Source organism: Erpetoichthys calabaricus, chromosome 5 (assembly GCF_900747795.2).
Source record: "Erpetoichthys calabaricus chromosome 5, fErpCal1.3, whole genome shotgun sequence".
Classification (NCBI taxonomy): Eukaryota; Metazoa; Chordata; class Cladistia; order Polypteriformes; family Polypteridae; genus Erpetoichthys; species Erpetoichthys calabaricus.
In genome coordinates, this window is record NC_041398.2 from 61,700,295 (window position 1) to 61,721,325 (window position 21,031).

A 21,031-nucleotide genomic window follows, 5' to 3' on the forward strand; every position below is an offset into this window, starting at 1 on the left:
AAGAATTTTCCGGAGAGACACAGTACCAAAGGAGTCCAGTCTTCATCTCAGGTCAATGGATAGAGCGTCCATGTTTCACAACCATATAGTAAGACAGGAAACACCAGGACTCTAAAGACTTGGACCTTCATTCTTTTGCATAGATATTGGGAGCACCCCACACCCCTTTCCAGCGACCTCATGACCCCCCATCCTCTCCCAATCCGTCTACTGACTTCACAGGAAGAGTCACCAGAGACATGAATGTCACTGCCAAGGTAAGTAAACCTCTCAACAAGGTCAACACTCTCTCCACAGACAGACACACTGCTGACAGCTGCGCTTTGGTAATAATAAAAATTAATTAATACAGCACATTTCAAGCATTGATGCCGTTCAGCATGCTCCAACTCTGTCAAGGGCTCATAAATGTCTTGCACCCAGCGTTACCAAAATATGCTCTGGCCCATTGTGACGCTTAATGGGAGTAAGTGGAAATGCTAATCTTCATATTAATGTTAATTTCTGACTGTATTCCCACTAAACCTCCAGAGGCTCTTTTGTGTAAGGCTACCACACATCCTCTACATTGCATTTTTTTGCCAAAGTCCCCCCTCTTATTAATTGTACAATTTATTAATAATTACTTACCCAGAGTGCAGTGTGAGCCAGAGAAAAAGCTTTTCAACAAGACAGCTAAGGGATCATGGTCTTAAACATATTATAACCCCATTTTATAAAGCAGAAATTTTCAGCTAGAAACTCATATTGCTAAGGAGTCCAAGGTAACACAATTTGCCTGAAATATATGGTACTCAGCAATGCTTTTGAAGCGCGTTTAAGAATATGTCATGTTCGTCTGCAACGGCTTTCCGTAGAACTCTTTGGCGCGCCTACTCTTGTCGACGAGACCAACACCAGTCGAGTGACGTCACTTTGTTATGCACACCAGCTGATTCAGACACAGAGGATCCGCAACACAGCTTTTTTGTTGTGCAGGCAGAAAACAGTCTTGGATAACATCTGCAACAAAGCGAAAAATGGAGGATATACTTCATGTGTATGCATGAATATACATATCTGGATACATTTCTGTGTGCGCTTCTGTTTCTAGGTAACTTCGTATATGGTGGACTGTAGGGAGACTGTACGTTTGGCCTCAGCGGGCCTCGTCGTTATGCGCTTAGTGCAAAGGTCAGGCTTCCCTGATTTTCTTGGATATGTGAAATAGGGGGGATAAAACACGTCGAGAGGAAACCGCGTGGAAAAAAACGAGTGTAAAGGGGCCAATGAGACGGGGATTTAATCTGAAGTTTTCGTTGGAGTGTTGTTAAGACCCGGAAACTACTACTGCGCTGCAAATCGGAACTTCAGACGTGTTCAAATATATTATTTAATTTAAGCGAAAATGTGGCTAAAGCTTTTTTTCCTGTTGCTGTATTTTCTTCTACTCTTTGTTTTGGCTCGTTTTTTTGAAGCCATTGTCTGGTACGAAACAGGGATCTTCGCTACCCAGTTGGTGGACCCGGTGACCCTGAGCTTCAAAAAACTCAAAACCATTTTGGAGTGTCGGGGCTTGAGCTACTCGGGGCTACCAGAGAAAAAGGATGTCACGGATTTGGTGGACAAATCAGGTGAGTAGTTTTAATATCCTAGTTTCCAAGGGATTCTCTGTTGCCGGGTGTGTGTTTCACAATAGGGGAGTACCACGACTCGGCCTCACTGCCGAGAAGGCGGCGAGAAAAGTTTTCGTTTGCTGTTGACAGCTGGCAACTCTCATTTGGGTGTGTGACTTCTTGAGTTGTTTTTCTGTTTTATTATTGCAGTGTCCACTTTAAGAAATGAATACGTTCAAACATAATGTTTTAAAATTGTTGCAATCATTTGTTAATTCTCGTGGGTATCCATCCGTCAGTCTGTATTGTTAGACTACATGCATGTCTTTTGTCATCTTTTGAATTTTAATAGGCGTAGGGTGTAAGGTTTTCGATTCTTGACATGTGATCTGTCTGTATAGCTTTTAGTAAATTATTTCACCTGCCAGATATCCAGTTAAAGAAATAAACAAATGATTTGTATGCTAGTTTTAGAATTATGTCAGATTTTGACAGTAGAAAGGTGAAATATGCAAGTTATCAAAATTAGTTCTATTTGCAGGTTAGGGGAATTAGCCCGTGTGTGAGTGGATGTGTGTTTTCTCTCTTCGATGGGCTGACACCCTGCTCCTGCCTTGCGGCTGATGCTTCAGCAACCCTGCCGTGGATAAGGGAAATGGATGCAAATTCTTAAACAAATCCCGATCCAACAGTGCTGCCTACAGTATTCTGTGTATGTTCATACTTTAGCTTTGTTATAGTTTTCTAGATAATCAGGCTTTAATTACTAGAGAGGGAATTTTTAATTTTCTTTTTTGATCTGTCACTTCATATCAGATAAGTTTATCTTCTTAGCCCACTCTTCAAATTTACAAAGACAATCTTATTTGCTGCCAGTTACTTTGTTAGTTGATATTAATGCTTAAGCAACATTCATCTATTCACCTTCCAAACTCACTTATCCTAAGTAGGGTTGCGGGGAGGCAGAAGCACTCCTTGGCCAAAATCATTCCGTTTTGAAGGTAGAATGGCTTTTATTTCCTAATGTCAGTTTCATGTGCCTCCCAAGTATATAAGTAAATGTGTTTAAGTTGACTAATTCTACATAGCTTTTGCTTCTACTTAAAAGATGTGGTAAATTGCCAAAGTTAGTGGTGTAGCATGTGTGTTAGAATGGGCCCAGATAGCCTCTGTCCTGGACTGGGACATATCTTGCTCTCAGTGTTGTTTTTATCATCTTATTTGGTTCTTTCATTTACTGGCTAGTCTTCTCTATCTTTTTTTTTTTTGTTTTTTCATTAGTTTAATTCATATGCCATTAAAACTAAAACCAAACTGATTTCAGCATTGGGTTCAGTAGACATAATACTTTCATAAAGACATAGGGACTTAAGGAAGCAACCTCTGAAAATGCTTTAGGGTTATATGCTGACACATCATTTTCATCATCTAAACAAAATGCAGACATTTTTAAAAAGGCAAATAAAATGTTAGATAATATCCTAAAACAGTTGAAAATATATCATGGGAATGGTATTTTTGAACTAAAATGCACAAGTGAGATTGTATGTGGAATATTGTGTGCAGTTCTGGTCATCACACTACAAAAAAGACATCGCAGCTTTTGAAGCTGTGCAGAGGAGAACCGCCAAGTGATCTTGAACATTCTTAAACTCATTGGTAAAGTAGATCCAGCAGAACTTAAACAGCAAATCACATATTTGTGGACATCAGTGGAAATTAAGGGGAAGTTAATTAATGACTGAAGCCAGGAATCACTACTTTAAACAGAGAGTTATGGGAAATCTGGAACCCACGAATAAGATCTGCTGTTGAAGCAGAAACCTCAACAACCTTTAAGAAGTATCTGGATGAGCTATTAGGACAGCTTAGCTATTAGCTAAACAATCTCATATCATTTGTGAGGTTTCTTAAGTTCTTATGGATATATTATGTTTTAGTTCTCTTTTCTGAAAGAAAGCTCCTTTTACATAAACATAAGTATGTAGTGACACACACACTCCACTCCCATGTGTTGGTAATAAGCAAACCAATGAGAATTCTTAAGAATTCCAGTCTTCCCTTCAATACACAGTATATAGCAGATAGAGTGCAGCCATCTGTTTTTCTCAAATTTGTCAAATTTTATTTCTGATTAGGTTTCCAGCAAAGTGAGACCTATCCAAGCAACTGCATATGCCTGGAAAGTTGATAGCCATTTCTGAACTGACAAATAACACAGACTTGAGCTGAACAAACAGAATGTATCAGACATGGGCAACATTTAATTAAGTATCCAGTATTGATGATTGAGAAAGTGAAATTTAAATTGATTATGGTAGAGTACTGTACCATGTACCCCTGGAACATTTTCTTTAAACTTGGACAAGTGTAGTTTCATAAAAGGCATATTTCACAGTAAAATTAAATTTCTGTTTCTCTGATTTAATCAGTATAGTTTTGGTTTAAAACTCGTTATTGCCTTTATCAGTGGAGTAGTGACCTTTGAATTTGTTTTCCAATCAGTTTTCGTCATTGTGATAGCCTTAGATAAAATTATATTTTAGGAGATTGTGTTTTATATTTTTGTTTTTCCAAGTTATTCAATTAGCCAGGTTGAAAAAGAAAAGGAGATCTGAGGCAAAGCAGTAATTCACTAGGATATTAAAAAGCTATCACAAATTTATCCCTTGGCCTTTTAAACTCTTGTTTCATTGAGTGAAAAATTGACAGATTGGAAGTATTCCCATTTCGTATGTTTAGAGTAAGAATTATTTTTTTCAGTTTTTCAGAATCAAGACCTCAATTTTATATCTGTAATGAGCAGATGCACAGGGGATTTTAGTTTCCCTAAGCTATTCTCACAAGGTAATGAGAATAAGCATGTAAGAATCCCCCACTGATTCTTGTATCTCTTAGTTAGGGCTTTACTGTTTGGCAAGGAGTGGTAAAGAAAACGGGAAATAAACTATAACAGACAGGTTGTGGCTAATATAAAGATTTAAAAAGTTTACATTATGGAGTGTATTGCTGATAAATATAATCCTTGTTCTACGGTCGTATACCATTTGGTACGTTGCCTACTTTTTATCATATTACCTGCTTCATTGGCTGCCTTTCATTGTGACAGTTACAGTACTTTTTTCAAGCCAGGTATCAACACCCACACGATTTTGGTTTTACACAACTTTCTACAATAAAAGGTTAAGTGAAAAGAACATACCAGTCAGGCTCCAAAATATGTTTAAGCTAGGAGCATATTTGCATCACCCATCATATTTATATAGTTATTAGAGTTTCAAAGGAAAATTCTTTTGTTTGTTGTTGTAATGTTTTCTAGGCATCTTCAGTCTACAGTATATACTGCTTGTCATTTGTTCTTTAACTAGAAATATAACTTATTAATGAGTTGAAAATTAAAGCATGGTTATTTGGCAAAGTGAAAACATTCAGGCTGTGCTCACAGTTTTTTATTTCATCAATTTAGATAAAGCCACATTGTTACGTGGAATGACTTCAACCTAGGTTGCTCTACTGACTTTATGTTGACTAGACATATTACTGGTGTTCACATGCTCTTCCACAATATCGTTTTCTTTCTAGTCACACATATCTGTATTAGTATCTGTATTTTATGAAAGCAGTTCATGCATAACTTAAAGAAAGGATTATCCAGCCGCATGGTTTAAATTGATGTGTAGAAATCTTTTCCCCTTTGAGGTTGAGAGATCTGGTGAGTTTTAAGGCTTCTCTTTCACCTGTTGACTACTACCCTATTATTTCGTTTTAACCTCCATAATATGCCTTAAGTGGAGACACAGTCTTGTGTGAAATTACTAAATATAGCTTTAGTCAACAAAACAAGTGTATGGACAATTTGTTTTAACTTCAACTTCACAAATACCAAGGCCATCTAATTTAATTTTTATTAATTACTTTACTTATAAATGAGGGACCTTGTTTTGAATGAAAGTCCACATTGCCTCCTATATAATAAATATTGTGCTGATAGGTGCCTCTTAATGCCACATTTTACTAAACATGGATTTTTGTATAGGTGTATATCGCATAGAATTCTGCCAATACTAGGTTTCTGGTGTTTAGTGCTCTTATTCTTACCTAGCCTTGAATTTATTTTATGTGGTTTTTATAATGGTGTCTTCAATTTTAATATTCAGAGACATACTGTCCTTTAAGAATGTGACATTTCATAATCATTTTAGTATTTAAACATATTGCCCAGTGATAAATAATAGTATATTAGAATAATAAAAATAAATTCTATAAAAATTGATAACCTAATATATTTTCTTTCAGGTGATCTTATGGAAGGGGAACTTTATTCTGCCTTGAAGAATGAGGAAGTCTCAGAGACTGTTTCCAGCACTACCTTCAGTGGTGAAATGCACTTCTATGAATTAGTTGAAGACACTAAAGATGGAATTTGGTTGGTGCAGGTAAATATTGAATATTTAGTTCATCCTTCAAGCTAACTGGACTAATATGTGTATTTTTTAATATTAGCTTTTATTATAAAGCAAAATGGCACATAAAGTGTCAATGTCAGTTTATTTATGTAGCACATTTAAAACAACATAGGAATGTGTGGCCAAAGCGCTTTATAATAAAAGAAGAAAAAAACATAAATAGAAATAAAATAAATTAACATAAATAAAATAAATAATAAATAGAAGTAAGATTACATAATCACAATGAGGAAGCCATGAGGTATTACTGAAGGTCACGGAAAACAAGTGAATAGAAATGAGTCTTTAATCTTGTTTTGAACCGTTCAATTGTAGACAACTCCTTTATGTAATGAGGTAAAGAGTTCCACAGGTGAGGAGCAGCAGCTGCAAAAGCCCTGTCCCCCTTAGTTTTACACTTGGTATGAGGGACAACAAGAGACAACTGACCAAAAGATCTAAGCACTCTAGATGGCAGGTGTAAAGTACACAATTCAGATAAACAGACAGGAGCAAGCCCATGTAAAGATTTAATAACTAGCAACAAGATTTTAAAATCATTTCGAAAACTGACAGGCAGCCAGTGTAAAGAAGCTAATATTGGAGAAACAGAATCAGAGTTTCTTGCCCCAACCAGAAAGCGAGCGGCAGCATTCTGGATATACTGTAACCTGCTTATCAGGGATTTGCTAATCCCAGGATACAGCAAGTTGCAGTAATCAAGGTGAGAAAAGATAAAAGCATGAGTAGCTTTCTCAAGATCCCTAGAAGATAAGAAAAGGCTTGATCTTACCTAAAAGACAAAGCTGGAAAAAGCAACTCTTAACTACAGAATTAATCTGTTTCTCAAAAGAGAGGTTACTGTCAGAAATAACACCAAGATTGTGGACTTGAGGTTTGCAAAAGACAGAGAAAGAGCCGAAATGTCCAAGACAAATTTGGGCTTTAGCTGATAGACCCACTATAAGCACCTTTGTTTTATTTTGATTCAGATCAAGAAAATTATTAGCCATCCAGGATCTTAGTTCAAAAAGACAGTTGTGCAGTTGATTCATTGCAAAGTTGCAGACGGGAATATAAACCTGTGTATCATCAGCTTAGCAGTGAAAAGAAATGTTAAATTTCCTAAAAATAGCTCCAATAGGGTGAAGGTGTATAGAGAATTAAATAGGACTCAAAATGGATCCCTGAGGAACACCACATTTAAGAAGAGCAGTAGACGAAAAAGAGGAATTTAAAGTCACTGAAAAGTGTCTACCAATTAGATATGACCTGCACCATTTAAGAGCAGCCCCTTTAAGCCCAACAAGATGTTCAAGCTGCAACAGCAATATCTCATGGTCAATAGTGTCAAAGGCAGTGGACAGGTCAAGGAGGACAAGGACTGCAGCGCCACCTGACTCAGTAATAATAGAGATGTCACTGAATACTTTCAGGAAAGCCGTCTCAAAGCCAGATTGGTAGATCCCAAATAAATTATTGGAGTTAAGATGATCGACCAATTGATTATAAATAATTCTTTCTAATATTTTAGCCAGAAATGGCAATTAGGAAATCGGGCGAAAATTGGCTAAAATTCCAGGATCTAATTCGGCCTTTTTTAGACAGGGATGCACCGCAGCATGTTTTAAAAATGAGGACACAACCCCCTCACTAATAGAACCAGTGATAATGGCTAGTAGGGTTGGACCCAAAACATCAAAGGCTTCCACTAAGAGGCGTGGTGGTACAATATCAAGAGGACTGAGAGTAGGTTTAAGGGTGTCAATAGTACTTTTTAACTGTGAAAGTGAGACAAGATCAAAAGATTCCAAGACAATGCCATGATTAACAGTAGGAAGTTCATAGCCAGTTGGAACAATACCACAATGGATTGTATCAATTTTACTGACAAAGAATGAAAGAGACTCCTCACAAGAAAGAACAGTACTATTTAATTCTGTCACAAAATGAGGGTGAATGGCCACATTAATTGAATTAAATAAGACCCTAGAATTCTTAGAATGATGGGGTACTAAATTAGTTTTCTTAACTGCAACCTGGAATTAGTATAGAGAAGTCCTAAAAATCTGTTTAGAAACAGTCAGTCCATTGTTTTTCCAATGCCGTTCGACAGGCATGGCATAGTGGTCGCGTAGTTTCATTTAGCCAGGGAGCAGGTCTTCCCTTAGATAGATAGATAGATACTTTATTAATCCCAAGGGCAAATTCACATACTTCAGCAGCAGCATACTGATAAAGAACAATATTAAATTAAAGAGTGATAACAATGGCGATAACAATGCAGGTATACAGACAGACAATAACTTTGTATAATTTTAACGTTTACCCCCTGGGTGGAATTGAAATAGACATCTGACAGTTTAGTGGATGCAGTGGATTCTCCATTATTGACAGGAGCCCGCTCAGGGCCTGTCGCTCTGCCACGGATGTCAAACTGTCCAGCTCTGTGCCTACAATAGAGCCTGCCTTCCTCACCAGTTTGTCCAGGCGTGAGGCGTCCCTCTTCTTTACGCTGCTTCCCCAGCACACCACTGCGTAGAAGAGGGCACTCGCCACAACCGTCTGGTAGAACATCTGCAGCATCTTATTGCAGATGTTGGACGCCAGCCTTCTAAGGAAGTATAGTCGGCTCTGTCCTTTCTTACACAGAGCATCAGTATTGGCAGTCCAGTCCAATTTATCATCCAGCTGCACTCCCAGGTATTTATAGGTTTGCACCCTCTGCACACAGTCACCTCTGATGATCACGGGGTCCATGAGGGGCCTGGTCCTCCTAAAATCCACCACCAGCTCCTTGGTTTTGCTGGTGTTCAGTTGTAGGTAGTTTGAGTCACACCATTTAACAAAGTCCTCGATGAGGTTCCTATACTCCTCCTCCTGCCCACTCCTGATGCAGCCCACGATAGCAGTGTCGTCAGCGAACCTTTGCACGTGGCAAGACTCCGAGTTGTATTGGAAGTCCGATGTATATAGGCTGAACAGGACCGGAGAAAGTACAGTCCCCTGCCGCGCTCCTGTGTTGCTGACCATAATGTCAGACCTGCAGTTCCCGAGACGCACATACTGAGGTCTGTCTGTAAGATAGTCCACGATCCATGCCACCAGGTATGAATCTACTCCCATCTCTGTCAGCTTGTCCCTAAGGAGCATAGGTTGGATGGTGTTGAAGGCACTAGAGAAGTCTAGAAACATAATTCTTACAGCACCACTGCCTCTGTCCAAGTGGGAGAGGGATCGGTGTAGCATGTAGATGATGGCATCCTCCACTCCCACCTTCTCCTGGTATGCGAACTGCAGAGGGTCGATGGCGTGGCGGACCTGTGGCCTTAGGTGATGAAGCAGCAGCCGCTCCATGGTCTTCATCACATGTGACGTCAGAGCGACAGGCCGGAAGTCGTTCAGCTCACTAGGAAGTGATATCTTTGGGACGGGGGTGATGCAAGATGTTTTCCAAAGCCTTATTACAATGTATCTTGAGCGGAGCAATTGAGTCTAAAACCGTTTCACAAGAAGAATTCTAAAACAGAATCATCGGTACCATCATATTGGACATGTACATCAAGACTAGAGAATATGGTTTTAAAATCGGATATAATAGAAGAATTTAAAAAGCGAGAACAGCGTGGAGCACAACTAGTAGTAGGAACATCAACAGTAATATTCATATCCATCATTATAGAAAAGCGATCAGTAAAAGAAACATCGCATAAATCAATATTATTAACTGAAATATCACATGTAAGAACAAGATCAAGGGTGTGACCGAGAGAGTGAATCGGCATATTAATATGCTGGATAAAATCAAATGAGTCCAATAGTGATAAAAAGTAATTAACCAAAGGTTTCTATTGACAATAAATACTTTGTCATGGGAGAGGGTAATATCAGCCAGAGAATTCAGAAATGAAGATACCATTAATTACAGGAGGTCTATAATAATTCATTACATTTATATAGCGCTTTTCTCAGTACTCAAAGTGCTGTCCACACAGGGAGGAACCGGGAAGCGAACCCACAATCTTCCACAGTCTCCTTACTGCAAAGCAGCAGCACTACCACTATAAACCACAGCAAACAACAAAAAAGGGGAGCTGCAAACTTCGAAAAGTTGCAGTTCGAAGCTACACAAGAACATACTTTTAAAAAGAGTGGCAATGCCCCCACCACGACGAGTCAGCCGAAAAGAGTTTAAAAATAAATAACCTGATGGTACCAAGTCAGTAAAACACGAAGAGTCACCATTTACAATCCAGATCTCAGTGATGAAAAAGAAATCCAGTTTATTTGAGATAATAAAGTGTTGCAGAATAAACATTAGACACTGATCTCACGTTCAAGAGAGCAGCCCTGATAGAAGTAGAAGAGCTCGCTGCGGGATGAGCAGCGGTGAACATGTGAAGATTAGCATCATTTACTCCCAGAGAACACACCGAGGAAGAGTGATGCCGCCTTGAGATGGAGAAATTAAATCCGGTATCCAGCGCCCATGGACCAGGGATGGGGTCCTGAGCAGGAGAAGATGGGTCATAGACGACTCGCAGGTATCGGGAATCTAAGCTCTGGGACTTGAGTTGGCGTTGTTTAACAGCAATACCGGCTCTTCTTCCACAGCAGCATCGGGTGCATTTACATCTCTGAGAGGCATTCAGCTCACTGATACAGGTGAACACCGGCGTCCAGGTGAACAAGTCAGGAGATGAATAAAACAAAGGTGGAGGTTCACATAATATCCCATCAGGAGATAAAAATTGAGAGGAAAGCAAGCAAGAAAATATGTTAAGTAAAGAATAACGATCATAGTACAGTGGCCGTTGAGATAAACTAATACATAAAAACGAAGTTAAAACATAGATTAGCGAGACAAGCAGAGGACTGTGCTGATTTTCTGAGGAAAATCCATGATTTCCATTAAGAAAGAGTGTACATTTTCAGGCAAAGCATCTTGAAACCTTGATGCATTACTTTTTATTACAGCCTCATATCAATGACATTTTAGTTTCCATCAACAATATTGATGTTAAATGCCTAAATTTCTAGAGTAATAAAAGTCATTTATTTCAATGTTGAAATTTTACAGTACCAAGAATATAACTATAGAGAACAATAACCACTATTGTGTTTACATTATTCTAATGTTAATTATGTTGGGTACTTTGAAGGCGGTCATGTTTCAGAAATATCTAAAGCCATTAAAACCTATGAAAGAAGTAGGGGGTAAAAATGCAGCACAGCAGGATATTCAGGTGAGGGGACAGTTATTGTTAAGAAATCTGTTTATTTCTCTCTATTATAATAAAAAAAATCTTGGGAAGAGAGATGAGACGTGACTTTCTCAGAGAGACACTTTCACGTCCCGTGAGACGAGACTTTTGCCAAGAGATTTAACCACTCCAGGGGCCAGAAATCAAAGACAAAGAGTAGATGACAATGACCACATCTAAAGCATTTACAACCATGCACATGATTCAGTCATTTCTCTTTTGTGTGAATGCTATGATCAGACACAGTTTGTGTAGCGAGAAAGAAACGATATTCACTCACGGGAAGTTATACGTCGCATTGTCACAATGTAATTCCAAACACGGAATCAAAATTCAATGCGATATTGATGAAAAGGTAAACAAGATCAAATATATGGACATCGGTGATATGACAGAAGTATGTAGATATTGTTTGGTTTTAAACTTTAAGTCAGGGATTTTTAGACCATCTAATTAGTGTTGCCATCAGGGAAAAGTAGTGTTTCTTCCCAATGAAGAAGCCTATCCGCTAGAATTAAAAGTTTTTTTGTTTGGTGAAAGTGAAATCCACATATGCAAGCAGCAGAGATGCGAAGTTGCTGGCGCGTAGCCAGGCAGGGGGGTTGGCGAGCAAAGCAAGTGGGGGGCAAAGCCCCCTAGTATACAGTGGAACCTTGGGTCACGACCGTAATTCGTTCCAAAACTCTGGTCGTGTCCCGAAGTAATTTCCCCCATAGGATTATATGTAAATCCGTTCCAGACCGTACGAACTGTATGTAAATATATATTTTTTAAAGATTTTTAAGCACAAAAATAGTTAAATATACCATAGAATGCACAGCGTAATAGTAAACTAAATGTAAAAACATTGAATAACACTGAGAAAACCTTGAACCGAGAAAAGTAACATTGCAAGAATTCACGCTACAGCTTTACGAACTGCTCGCTGTGAGCACTTTTTTTTAATGAATTTTAAGCACATGGAAAAGCATGAACATTTGAAAAATCCGTAATTTAATAAACAACCAAGAAAAGTAACATTGCAACAATGCACGCTACGAACCGATCGCTGTAAACAGAAGTGAAGTGGAGGTTAAAATTCAATAGAAAAAAGTCTTCATTAAATACAACGAGGTTAAAGCAATGCTCGAATCAGTCTCTTTAAAAACAAGCCCGGTGCATTCTTTAACTGCCTTCTTGGCCTTACGCGGCGCAGTCTCACTCGCTCTCTCTCGCTGCACAGGGAGAGACTGAACATGTGCAGAAGTCGTCGCCGTGTACGAACCAGAAGGGAAACTGGCTTGTTCGTCACCTGAGTGTGTGGTTGTGAACAGACGCAAATGTTTGGCGAACTTTTTGGTTGTAACCCGAGTTGTACGTGGTCCGAGACGTTCGTAACCCGAGGTTCCACTGTACTTAAGTCATTTATTATATGTCACAATTAATATCCATTTATTCCCTTGAATTATTTGAAAAAAGAGAAAGTGAATAGCTAAATGTGAATTTAATTAACTCAAAATGATTTTATCCCCTATGAAGTTATTCCCTGTATTACATTTACCTGGGATCCTTTTTATATACCTTACACCTACTTGGGGAAATGTATTGCTTTTTTCAGTTATTCATACTGTATTGTAATTTTCAAATTGTGTTAACTGAAACCTACAGTTCAGACTGCAATAAAATATGAAATTTTTTTTCGGCACTATGCAAAATACTGTGGTTAAAGCATTTTTTTAAAGAGTGAATAAAAAAGTACTTGATTTCAAATTCAACATTTTTTTTAGTTATTGTCATACAGTCATGGCCAAAATTATCGGCACCCCTGGAATTTTCCCAGAAAATGCACCATTTCTCCCAGAAAATTGTTGCAATTACAAATGTTTTGGTATACACATGTTTATTTCCTTTATGTGCATTGGAACAACACAAAAAAAACAGAGAAAAAAAGCCAAATCTGACATCATTTCACACAAAACTCAAAAACCGGGCTGAACAAAATTATTGGCACCCTCAACTTAATATTTGGTTGCACGCCCTAACTAAAATCAAGCGCTTCCTATAACCTTCAACAAGCTTGTTACACCTCTCAACTGGAATTTCCGACCAGTCTTCTTTTACAAACTGCTCAAGGTCTCTCAGATTTGAAGGGTGCCTTCTCCCAGCAGCAGTTTTGAGATCTCTTCATAAGTGTTCAATCGGATTTAGATCCGGACTCATTGCTGGCCACTTCAGAACTCTCCAGCGCTTTGTCTTCAACCATTTCTGGGTGCTTTTAGAGGTATGTTTGGGGTCATTGTCCTGCTGGAACACCCATGACTTCTGACACAGACCCAGCTTTCTGACACTGGGCCCTACATTGGGCCCCAATATCTTTTGGTAGTCTTCAGATTTCATGATGCCTTTGCACACAGTTAAGACATCCAGTGCCAGAGGCAGCAAAACATCTCCAAAACATCTTAGAACCTCCACCTTGTTTGACTGTAGGTACTGTGTTCTTCGTAGGCCTCATTCCGTTTTCTGTAAACAGTACAATGATGAGCTTTACCAAAAAGCTCTACCTTGGTTTCATCTGTCCATAAGACATTAGCCCAGAAGGATTTTGGCTTCCTCAAGTACATTTTGGCAAACTCCAGTCTGGCTTTTTTATGTTTCTGTGTCAGCAGTAGAGTCCTCCTGGCTCTCCTGCCATAGCGTTTCATTTCATTCAGATGTCGACGGATAGTTCAAGCTGACACTGTTGCACCCTGAGTCTGCAGAACAGCTTGAATATGTTTTGAAGTTGATTGGGGCTGTTTATCCACCATTCGGACTATCCTTCGTTGCAGTCTTTTATCAATTTTTCTCTTCCGTCCACGTCCAGGGAGATTAGCTACAGTGCCATGTGTTGTGAACTTCTTGATTATGTTGCGCACAGTAGACAAAGGAACATGAAGATCTCTGGAGATGGACTTGTAGCCTTGAGATTGTTTATATTTTTCCACAATTTTTGTTCTCAAGTCCTCAGACAATTCTCTGCTCTTCTTTCTGTTCTCCATGCTTAGTGTGGCACACTCAGACACACAACAGAAAGGTTGAGTCAACTTTTCTCCATTTTAACTGGCTTCAGGTGTGATTGCTATATTGGCAGCACCTGTTTCTTGCCACAGGTGAGTTCAAACGAGCATCATATGCTTGAAATAAAACAATTTACCCACAATTTTGAAAAGGTGCCAATAATTTTGTCTGGTCCATTTTTGGAGTTCTGTGTGACATGATGTCAGATTTGGCTTTTTTCTGTTTTTTTGTGCTGTTCCAATGCACATAAAGGAATAAACATGTGTATACCAAAACATTTGTAATTGCAACAATTTTCTGGGAGAAATGGTGCATTTTCTGGGAAAATTCCAGGGGTGCCGATAATTTTGGCCATGATTGTAGATTGTACAAATTATTTTAACTAGGTGGATAGCAAGTTAAATTGACTGTACCTCTGTACTGGCTTCACTATAAATACAGTATTGCCTACCGTAGTATTTGTAAACTAATTTGTTCGTACATCCTGGAACTTCAGGTGTATACTCCCACCCCCCCATACAACTAAACTTCATACTACTCTGGCTTGTTGTTATAATGCCACAGTTAAGCATCCCATCTGTTTTGGGTGTTAGCTACATTTCTGAATCAAGAAATTGCCTTTTATCTTTTTTTTTATATATAAAAATATTTTAAGCTGTAGATTTTTTTTATATTTTAGACAATATTAATTAGATGATGTCCTCATGTATCTGTCATTCATGCACATTCATTTGTCTTGGACCCAGCTTGATTATTAAGGCTGTTCAAAATAACCACTTCTGCAGTAATCTAATCTGACACAAATTTTGTCAGATTACTACATATCTACAGCTACAAAAAAAAATTCCTTTAAAATCAGTTTAGTATGCCAAGTAACAGTACAGTGGTGACTTTAGCAATTCTGGTATCTGTCACTTTTTGATTTATGAAAATATACTTCTAATTGAAGTACAACAAAATGAAATTGCTTGCAATTCTGTCTTATGTAAGGAGATGTCCAGTATAGTGTTCTTCATAAACGTGGGCTGTAATTCTATAGTATTGGCTTACCTTTAACTTACTTGCTTTAAAGTATTATTAAAAGAAGACCTGTTGATTCCTCTGACCAGTTGTTTTAAGGTTTATTTTACAAGAGAGATGCAGGAAGTCAAATTTTTAAGTGGTATTCAAACTCTCCTCCTTTCCTCCATAGGTTATAGCAAAAGACAGAGATCCTCTTGTGAGCAAAGTCAACTGGAATAAAATGGTCACAAAAGTATCTCAGTTTGGTATTCGTACAGGAACTTTCAATTGTTCCAGTGACTCCAGGTAAGGAGCTTTATACATTAATTTTTTGATGACACTTCGCTACATTATATGAATATCTATTAAAAGTAAATATTATGATCCTACTGTTTCCTTTTTATGCACTCTTTTATGTTTTTTTAATTGATGAAACTCTATATAATATGTTGGACTGACATCTGGCAAACGAAGTCACCACTAAGTAATACAGATAATAAGTTCTTCATTCATCAGTTCACAAAGTTAGTTGTGGGATTATGACTTTTATTGTGTTGAAGCATTATTTTTTTCTCCATTTTTTTTCATTTACGAAACACACAAGCAAAATGACACCATTTATTGGCTAACTAAAAAGATTACAATATGCAAGCTTTCGAGGCAACTCAGGCCCCTTCTTCAGGCAAGATGGAAAGATTACATCTTGCCTGAAGAAGGGGCCTGAGTTGCCTCGAAAGCTTGCATATTGTAATATTTTTAGTTAGCCAATAAAAGGTGTCATTTTGCTTGGCTTTTCTCTACATTCATAATGGCTAACACGGCACAACACCCTAGTACTACGAAACACACAACAATGAATTCAAACAGATTGCAGTACCTTCAGTATCCAGTATATGTATAAATCACATTCAGATCTCAAAAAAACAAAAAAATGGGGATATTGGAATCCCTTCCAGTATCAAATTAAAATATCTAATAAAGATACAAATGTGGTTATAATTGAATAAACTAACAACAGGTATCTCGGATAAAGTTGATGTTTTCTTGAGATACTTTGGTGCCCTTTCACACCCATTTATTTATAGTATCTTAGTTGCTGGACCAATAAAATTTAGATATTATATAATCTATACCTTTCAAAAGATGTGACTACTGTATTTTGAAGGTCTTTTTCCACATATTTAGTCAAAATATCTTTCAAATCCAATACTACATTTATCTAGATTCATTTTATTCCTAATGCACAGATTGACCTGTGAACTGTTAGCCAAGCATAGAATATTATTCATCCCACTCATTTCTGTCCTAGATGCAATACTGATATGTCTTGAAGACTGAAGACGGCATCTCAAGAATATAAAAAAAATTCAAAGAATCTTCCCTTCAACAATCCTAGGGTATGGTGTGAAAAGTGCCTTGAGCATGAGAAAGGCGCTATATAAATAAAAAGTATTATTATTTAACACTAGAATCCCTGAAGCCTACAAAAAAAGTCGTAATCCCGGCCAACCTTAAATTCCTTCGCACCTTTCTATTAGTGTCTTTTGTTTTGTAAATGTGTTGATCAGCTCAAGAAGCCTACTATACCATCCCAACCCCCCTTGGTGGAGCTGAACTTGGGCAAAAAGTTCTCCCAGCTCAAGCCAAGACTCCATATCTGTGTTTGAGGTTCCTGGAGTTGTATAGGGTAAATAATACAGTATATTGTTATTTGGAATACAGTATTCCCTCGCTATATCGCGCTTCGCCTTTCGCGGCTTCACTCCATCGCGGATTTTATATGTAAGCATATTTAAATATATATCGCGGATTTTTCGCTGCTTCGCGGGTTTCTGAGGACAATGGGTTTTTTAATTTCTGGTACATGCTTCCTCAGTTAGTTTGCCCAGTTGATTTCATACAAGGGACGCTATTGGCAGATGGCTGAGAAGCTACCCAACTTACTTTTCTTTCTCTCTCTCTTGCGCTGACTATCTGTGATCCTGACTAGGGGGTGTGAGCAGGGGGGCTGTTCGCAACCTAGACGATACGGACGCTCTCTAAAAATGCTGAAAGATTATCTTCACGTTGCTACCTTCTGTGTGCAGCTTTTAAGTATGCTGCACGGTGCTTCGCATACTTAAAAGCTCAAAGGGCACGTATTGATTTTTTTATCTGTCTCTCTCTATCTCTCTCTCTCTCTCTCTTTCTCTCTCTGCTCCTGACTGAGGGGGTGTGAGTTGCCGCCTTCAACAGCATTGTGCCGCGGTGCTTCGCATTCTTAAAAGCAAACAGCCCTATTGATTTGTTTGCTCCTTTGAAGAGGAAGATATGTTTGCATTCTTTTAATTGTGAGACTGACCTGTCATCTCTGTCTTGTCATGGAGCACAGTTTAAACTTTTGAAAAAGAGACAAATGTTTGTTTGCAGTGTTTGAATAACGTTCCTGTCTCTCTACAACCTCCTGTGTTTCTGCGCAAATCTGTGACCCAAGCATGACAATATAAAAATAACCATATAAACATATGGTTTCTACTTCGCGGATTTTCTTATTTCGCGGGTGGCTCTGGAACGCAACCCCCGCGATGGAGGAGGGATTACTGTACATGCATTTCATGTGTGTTCTGTGTCTACAAAGATCTGGATAAGTGCAGGATGAAAGGAAATGTGAGGCAAGAAATGCTGAACACATACCTGAAGTAGAAACTTTTTTCTGTGTTATACTAATAATAATGTGAAATGTATAATGTGTGAAGACTTTAGTCCAAATATCATGTGCACTTTTAATCGAGAATATAACCAAAGTAAAAAAAAAAAATCAATTTACATGCTGCTGTCAATGAGTTACAAACCGAAGCTCAAATGTCAATCGACAGAAAGCTAATACATATTCTTGGATGGTGCAGGGGTAAGAACTGCTGCCTTACAGCCGAGAGGTTGCCGGTTCGAGTCTCGGCACTTTGCGTTTTGAGTAGTGAGCTGCTATTATTATTATTACTATAATGTAATAAAAGTATACATTTCATTTGAGTCTGTAACACCCGGTGTAAATTTTCGCTACTTATAAAAGTTAGATCTTTTTTTTTTATTATTATTATTATTCAGTTTTATTATCTCAGTGACGTTCACGTGGTACAACAAACTTGCCACTCTCTCTCTCTCTCTCTCTCTCTCTGAGTTGATACCGTTTATCTCCATTCATTTCACAAGAGCAGTGATAACTCAGAACTATTTGTTGTACCAGCAGTCAAAGATACGATGTCCCGTGACCACTATCAGACTGGACAAAGGCAGGGCCTTAACAACAGACAGCTTCTTCTCAGAGCTTTCACTGGCTAATAAACTGCTGTACCGCAGCACAATTCTGCTTGGCACCATAAAGTAAAATGGGACTTCCACCTTACGTGAGCAATTTGGAGTGCTATTGTTTTGATCTGATGGTGTATGTGTCCAAAAAAGAAGTCTGACTGCATTCTTTTACCATTGTTCACATACTTAAGTGTCAGCATGGCACTGCCAGATCTAAACACTAGCATGGAGAGTCACTTGTGTACTGAAGAGTCTATAGATGCAGGTAAATGATGCTGTCGCACTTTTCGTGGCATTACACATGTACTTTGTCAGCATGCCCGTATCGATCAAACACAGGAAGCTCTGAAGTCTACTTGTGACTTTTTATGTTGTAGGAAGATAAGTAAATAAATCAAGATAAATAGGTAAATAACATTTGATGTGGCTTTTATATAAGCAACATATAAATGTTTTTTTTTATGTAAAGACCATCACAAAACATAATCATAAACAGAGCTTTGCACAGTACCTGGCGAGCTCAGCATGCCCTGTTTATACTCCTCTGTGTTCACCTCTGTTATAGAACATCTTTATTTGAGAACAGCAGTGTCAGATCACGGGGGATCATGAACGTGACTGAGAGAATAAAACTGAATAAAAAAAAAAAATTAAAAAAAACTAACATTTACAAGTACCATAAATTTACACCAGCCGTTGTAGCCTCAAATCAAATGTATGTTTTTATTGTATAATAGTAACAATAAGAGCAGCTCGTTACTCAAAACGGTAATTCTGAGAAGAGGCCAGGATTGAACCTGTGACCTCTTGATTATGAGGTTTTACCACTGTACCACCCAAGCAATCGTGTCAACGTCCTACCCTAACCTTCAATCTTCACATTATACAGTTCATGTTAAAATGTTGTTGTTAGTACTATAACATGCAAAAACTTTGTTTTAACTATGTGTTCAACATTTCTTCCATTTCGCACATTTCCTGTCATCCTACATTTACATAGATCGTTGTTGACACGGAACACACATGAAATGCATGTGTTCCAAATAATGATATATTATTTACCCTATACAACTACAGGCACATCACAGTGAGATAAACAAGACTTGAGCTGGGAGAACTTGTTGCCCTTTCTGAGGCGGTGGGGAGGATGGGATAGAAGGCTTTTTGTGTTGATCGACACATTTACAAAACAAAAGACGCTAATAGAGAGGTGTGAAGGAATTTAAGGTGGCCCGGGATTACAAGTTTTTCATAGGCTTCAGGGATTCTAGTTTTAAAGGACCTTTCAATTAACACCTCAGAAAAGGAATGGAAGTCAGCTGTATATGTGCCAAGCACTCAATAATTAAACTTAGTGTTTCATCAGTCACACTTGTGTCATTTTAAATTGTTCAAATTTATCCAGGGTAAGATCTAACTTGCGAGCCTTGGCAACTAGCTCCAGCATCAATAGGCCACATGTTTTGGGAATGCACGAAATTTCTATCATTTTGGACAAAGATCGTTAAATATTTATCAGACAGCCTAGGTGTCACAATCACCCCCAACCCATTAACAGTTATATCTGGTTTTCTCCCATGTGGCCTTAATGCTTACAGTGGATATGGGCAATCTGACTTTAATAGCCTGTACCACACTACTAGCATGCAGATTTATCTTGCTTATCTAGAAGAAATCTTAACCCACCTTTTATATCTTCCTGGGTGACTGTTTTTTCACTTTTTTTTTTTTTTTTTTATTTCTTTGGTGTTTTTCTATATTGATTTTGAAGTTGTTTGTTGTATTTGTTCTTTAAATGCTATCTGCTTGATTGTATACAATGTTGCTTTCTTCAAATAAAATAAATTAAATTTAAAAATATTATTCTTCCAGGTGTATTCTGAAGTAGAATTGTGACCATGTATGTAGTAATTTTATTAATTTTAATCATTGACCAAAGTATATGGCATCTGTCACTGCATGTTCTCCCAGGGTTTATATGTGATTTCTCCAGATGCTGTGTTTCCTCCTGAACCTCATGCCCACATATAACTTTGAACCTGAACTTTATTGAATTGCTCTTGGTGTTACATCTATAGACTAACAAGGTACATAGAAATATACAATTCAATCTACATTACATGACACCATCACAATATTATATACAGTAAACACAGATATATAAAAACAATATAATGAAGAATCGCACTTCCACTCAGTAATATATCCGTCCTATATAAAATAAACATAGTATATATTGAATGAAGGAATTTATGTATAGGGACTGTGTTTAACCATAGTGACTGTAGTAGGAAAGAAACTGTTTCTGTGTCTAGTAGTCCTTTCCTTTAGTGACTGGTAACATACAGTAGTAAGGTATTTTGTGACTCTAAAATTGACTAGCATGAGTGAGCCTTGATTT

General features: G+C 38.0%; 1 protein-coding gene across 2 annotated transcripts in view; it reads left to right on the forward strand.

Moving 5' to 3' along the window:
* The first annotated feature begins 891 nt into the window (after positions 1–891).
* The window catches only part of rnf103 (ring finger protein 103), a 55,223-nt gene continuing 35,083 nt past the window's right edge, over positions 892–21,031 (forward strand). Inside the window, exons 1-3 of one of the 2 annotated variants that reach the window (XM_028801566.2) lie at positions 892–1,613; positions 5,892–6,031; positions 15,533–15,648. In XM_028801566.2, coding sequence (XP_028657399.1) covers positions 1,388–1,613; positions 5,892–6,031; positions 15,533–15,648 — 482 coding nt within the window. In that variant the 5' untranslated portion in view covers positions 892–1,387. The remainder of the gene's footprint in view (positions 1,614–5,891; positions 6,032–15,532; positions 15,649–21,031) is intronic. The other variant, XM_028801568.2, reaches the window with a different exon arrangement.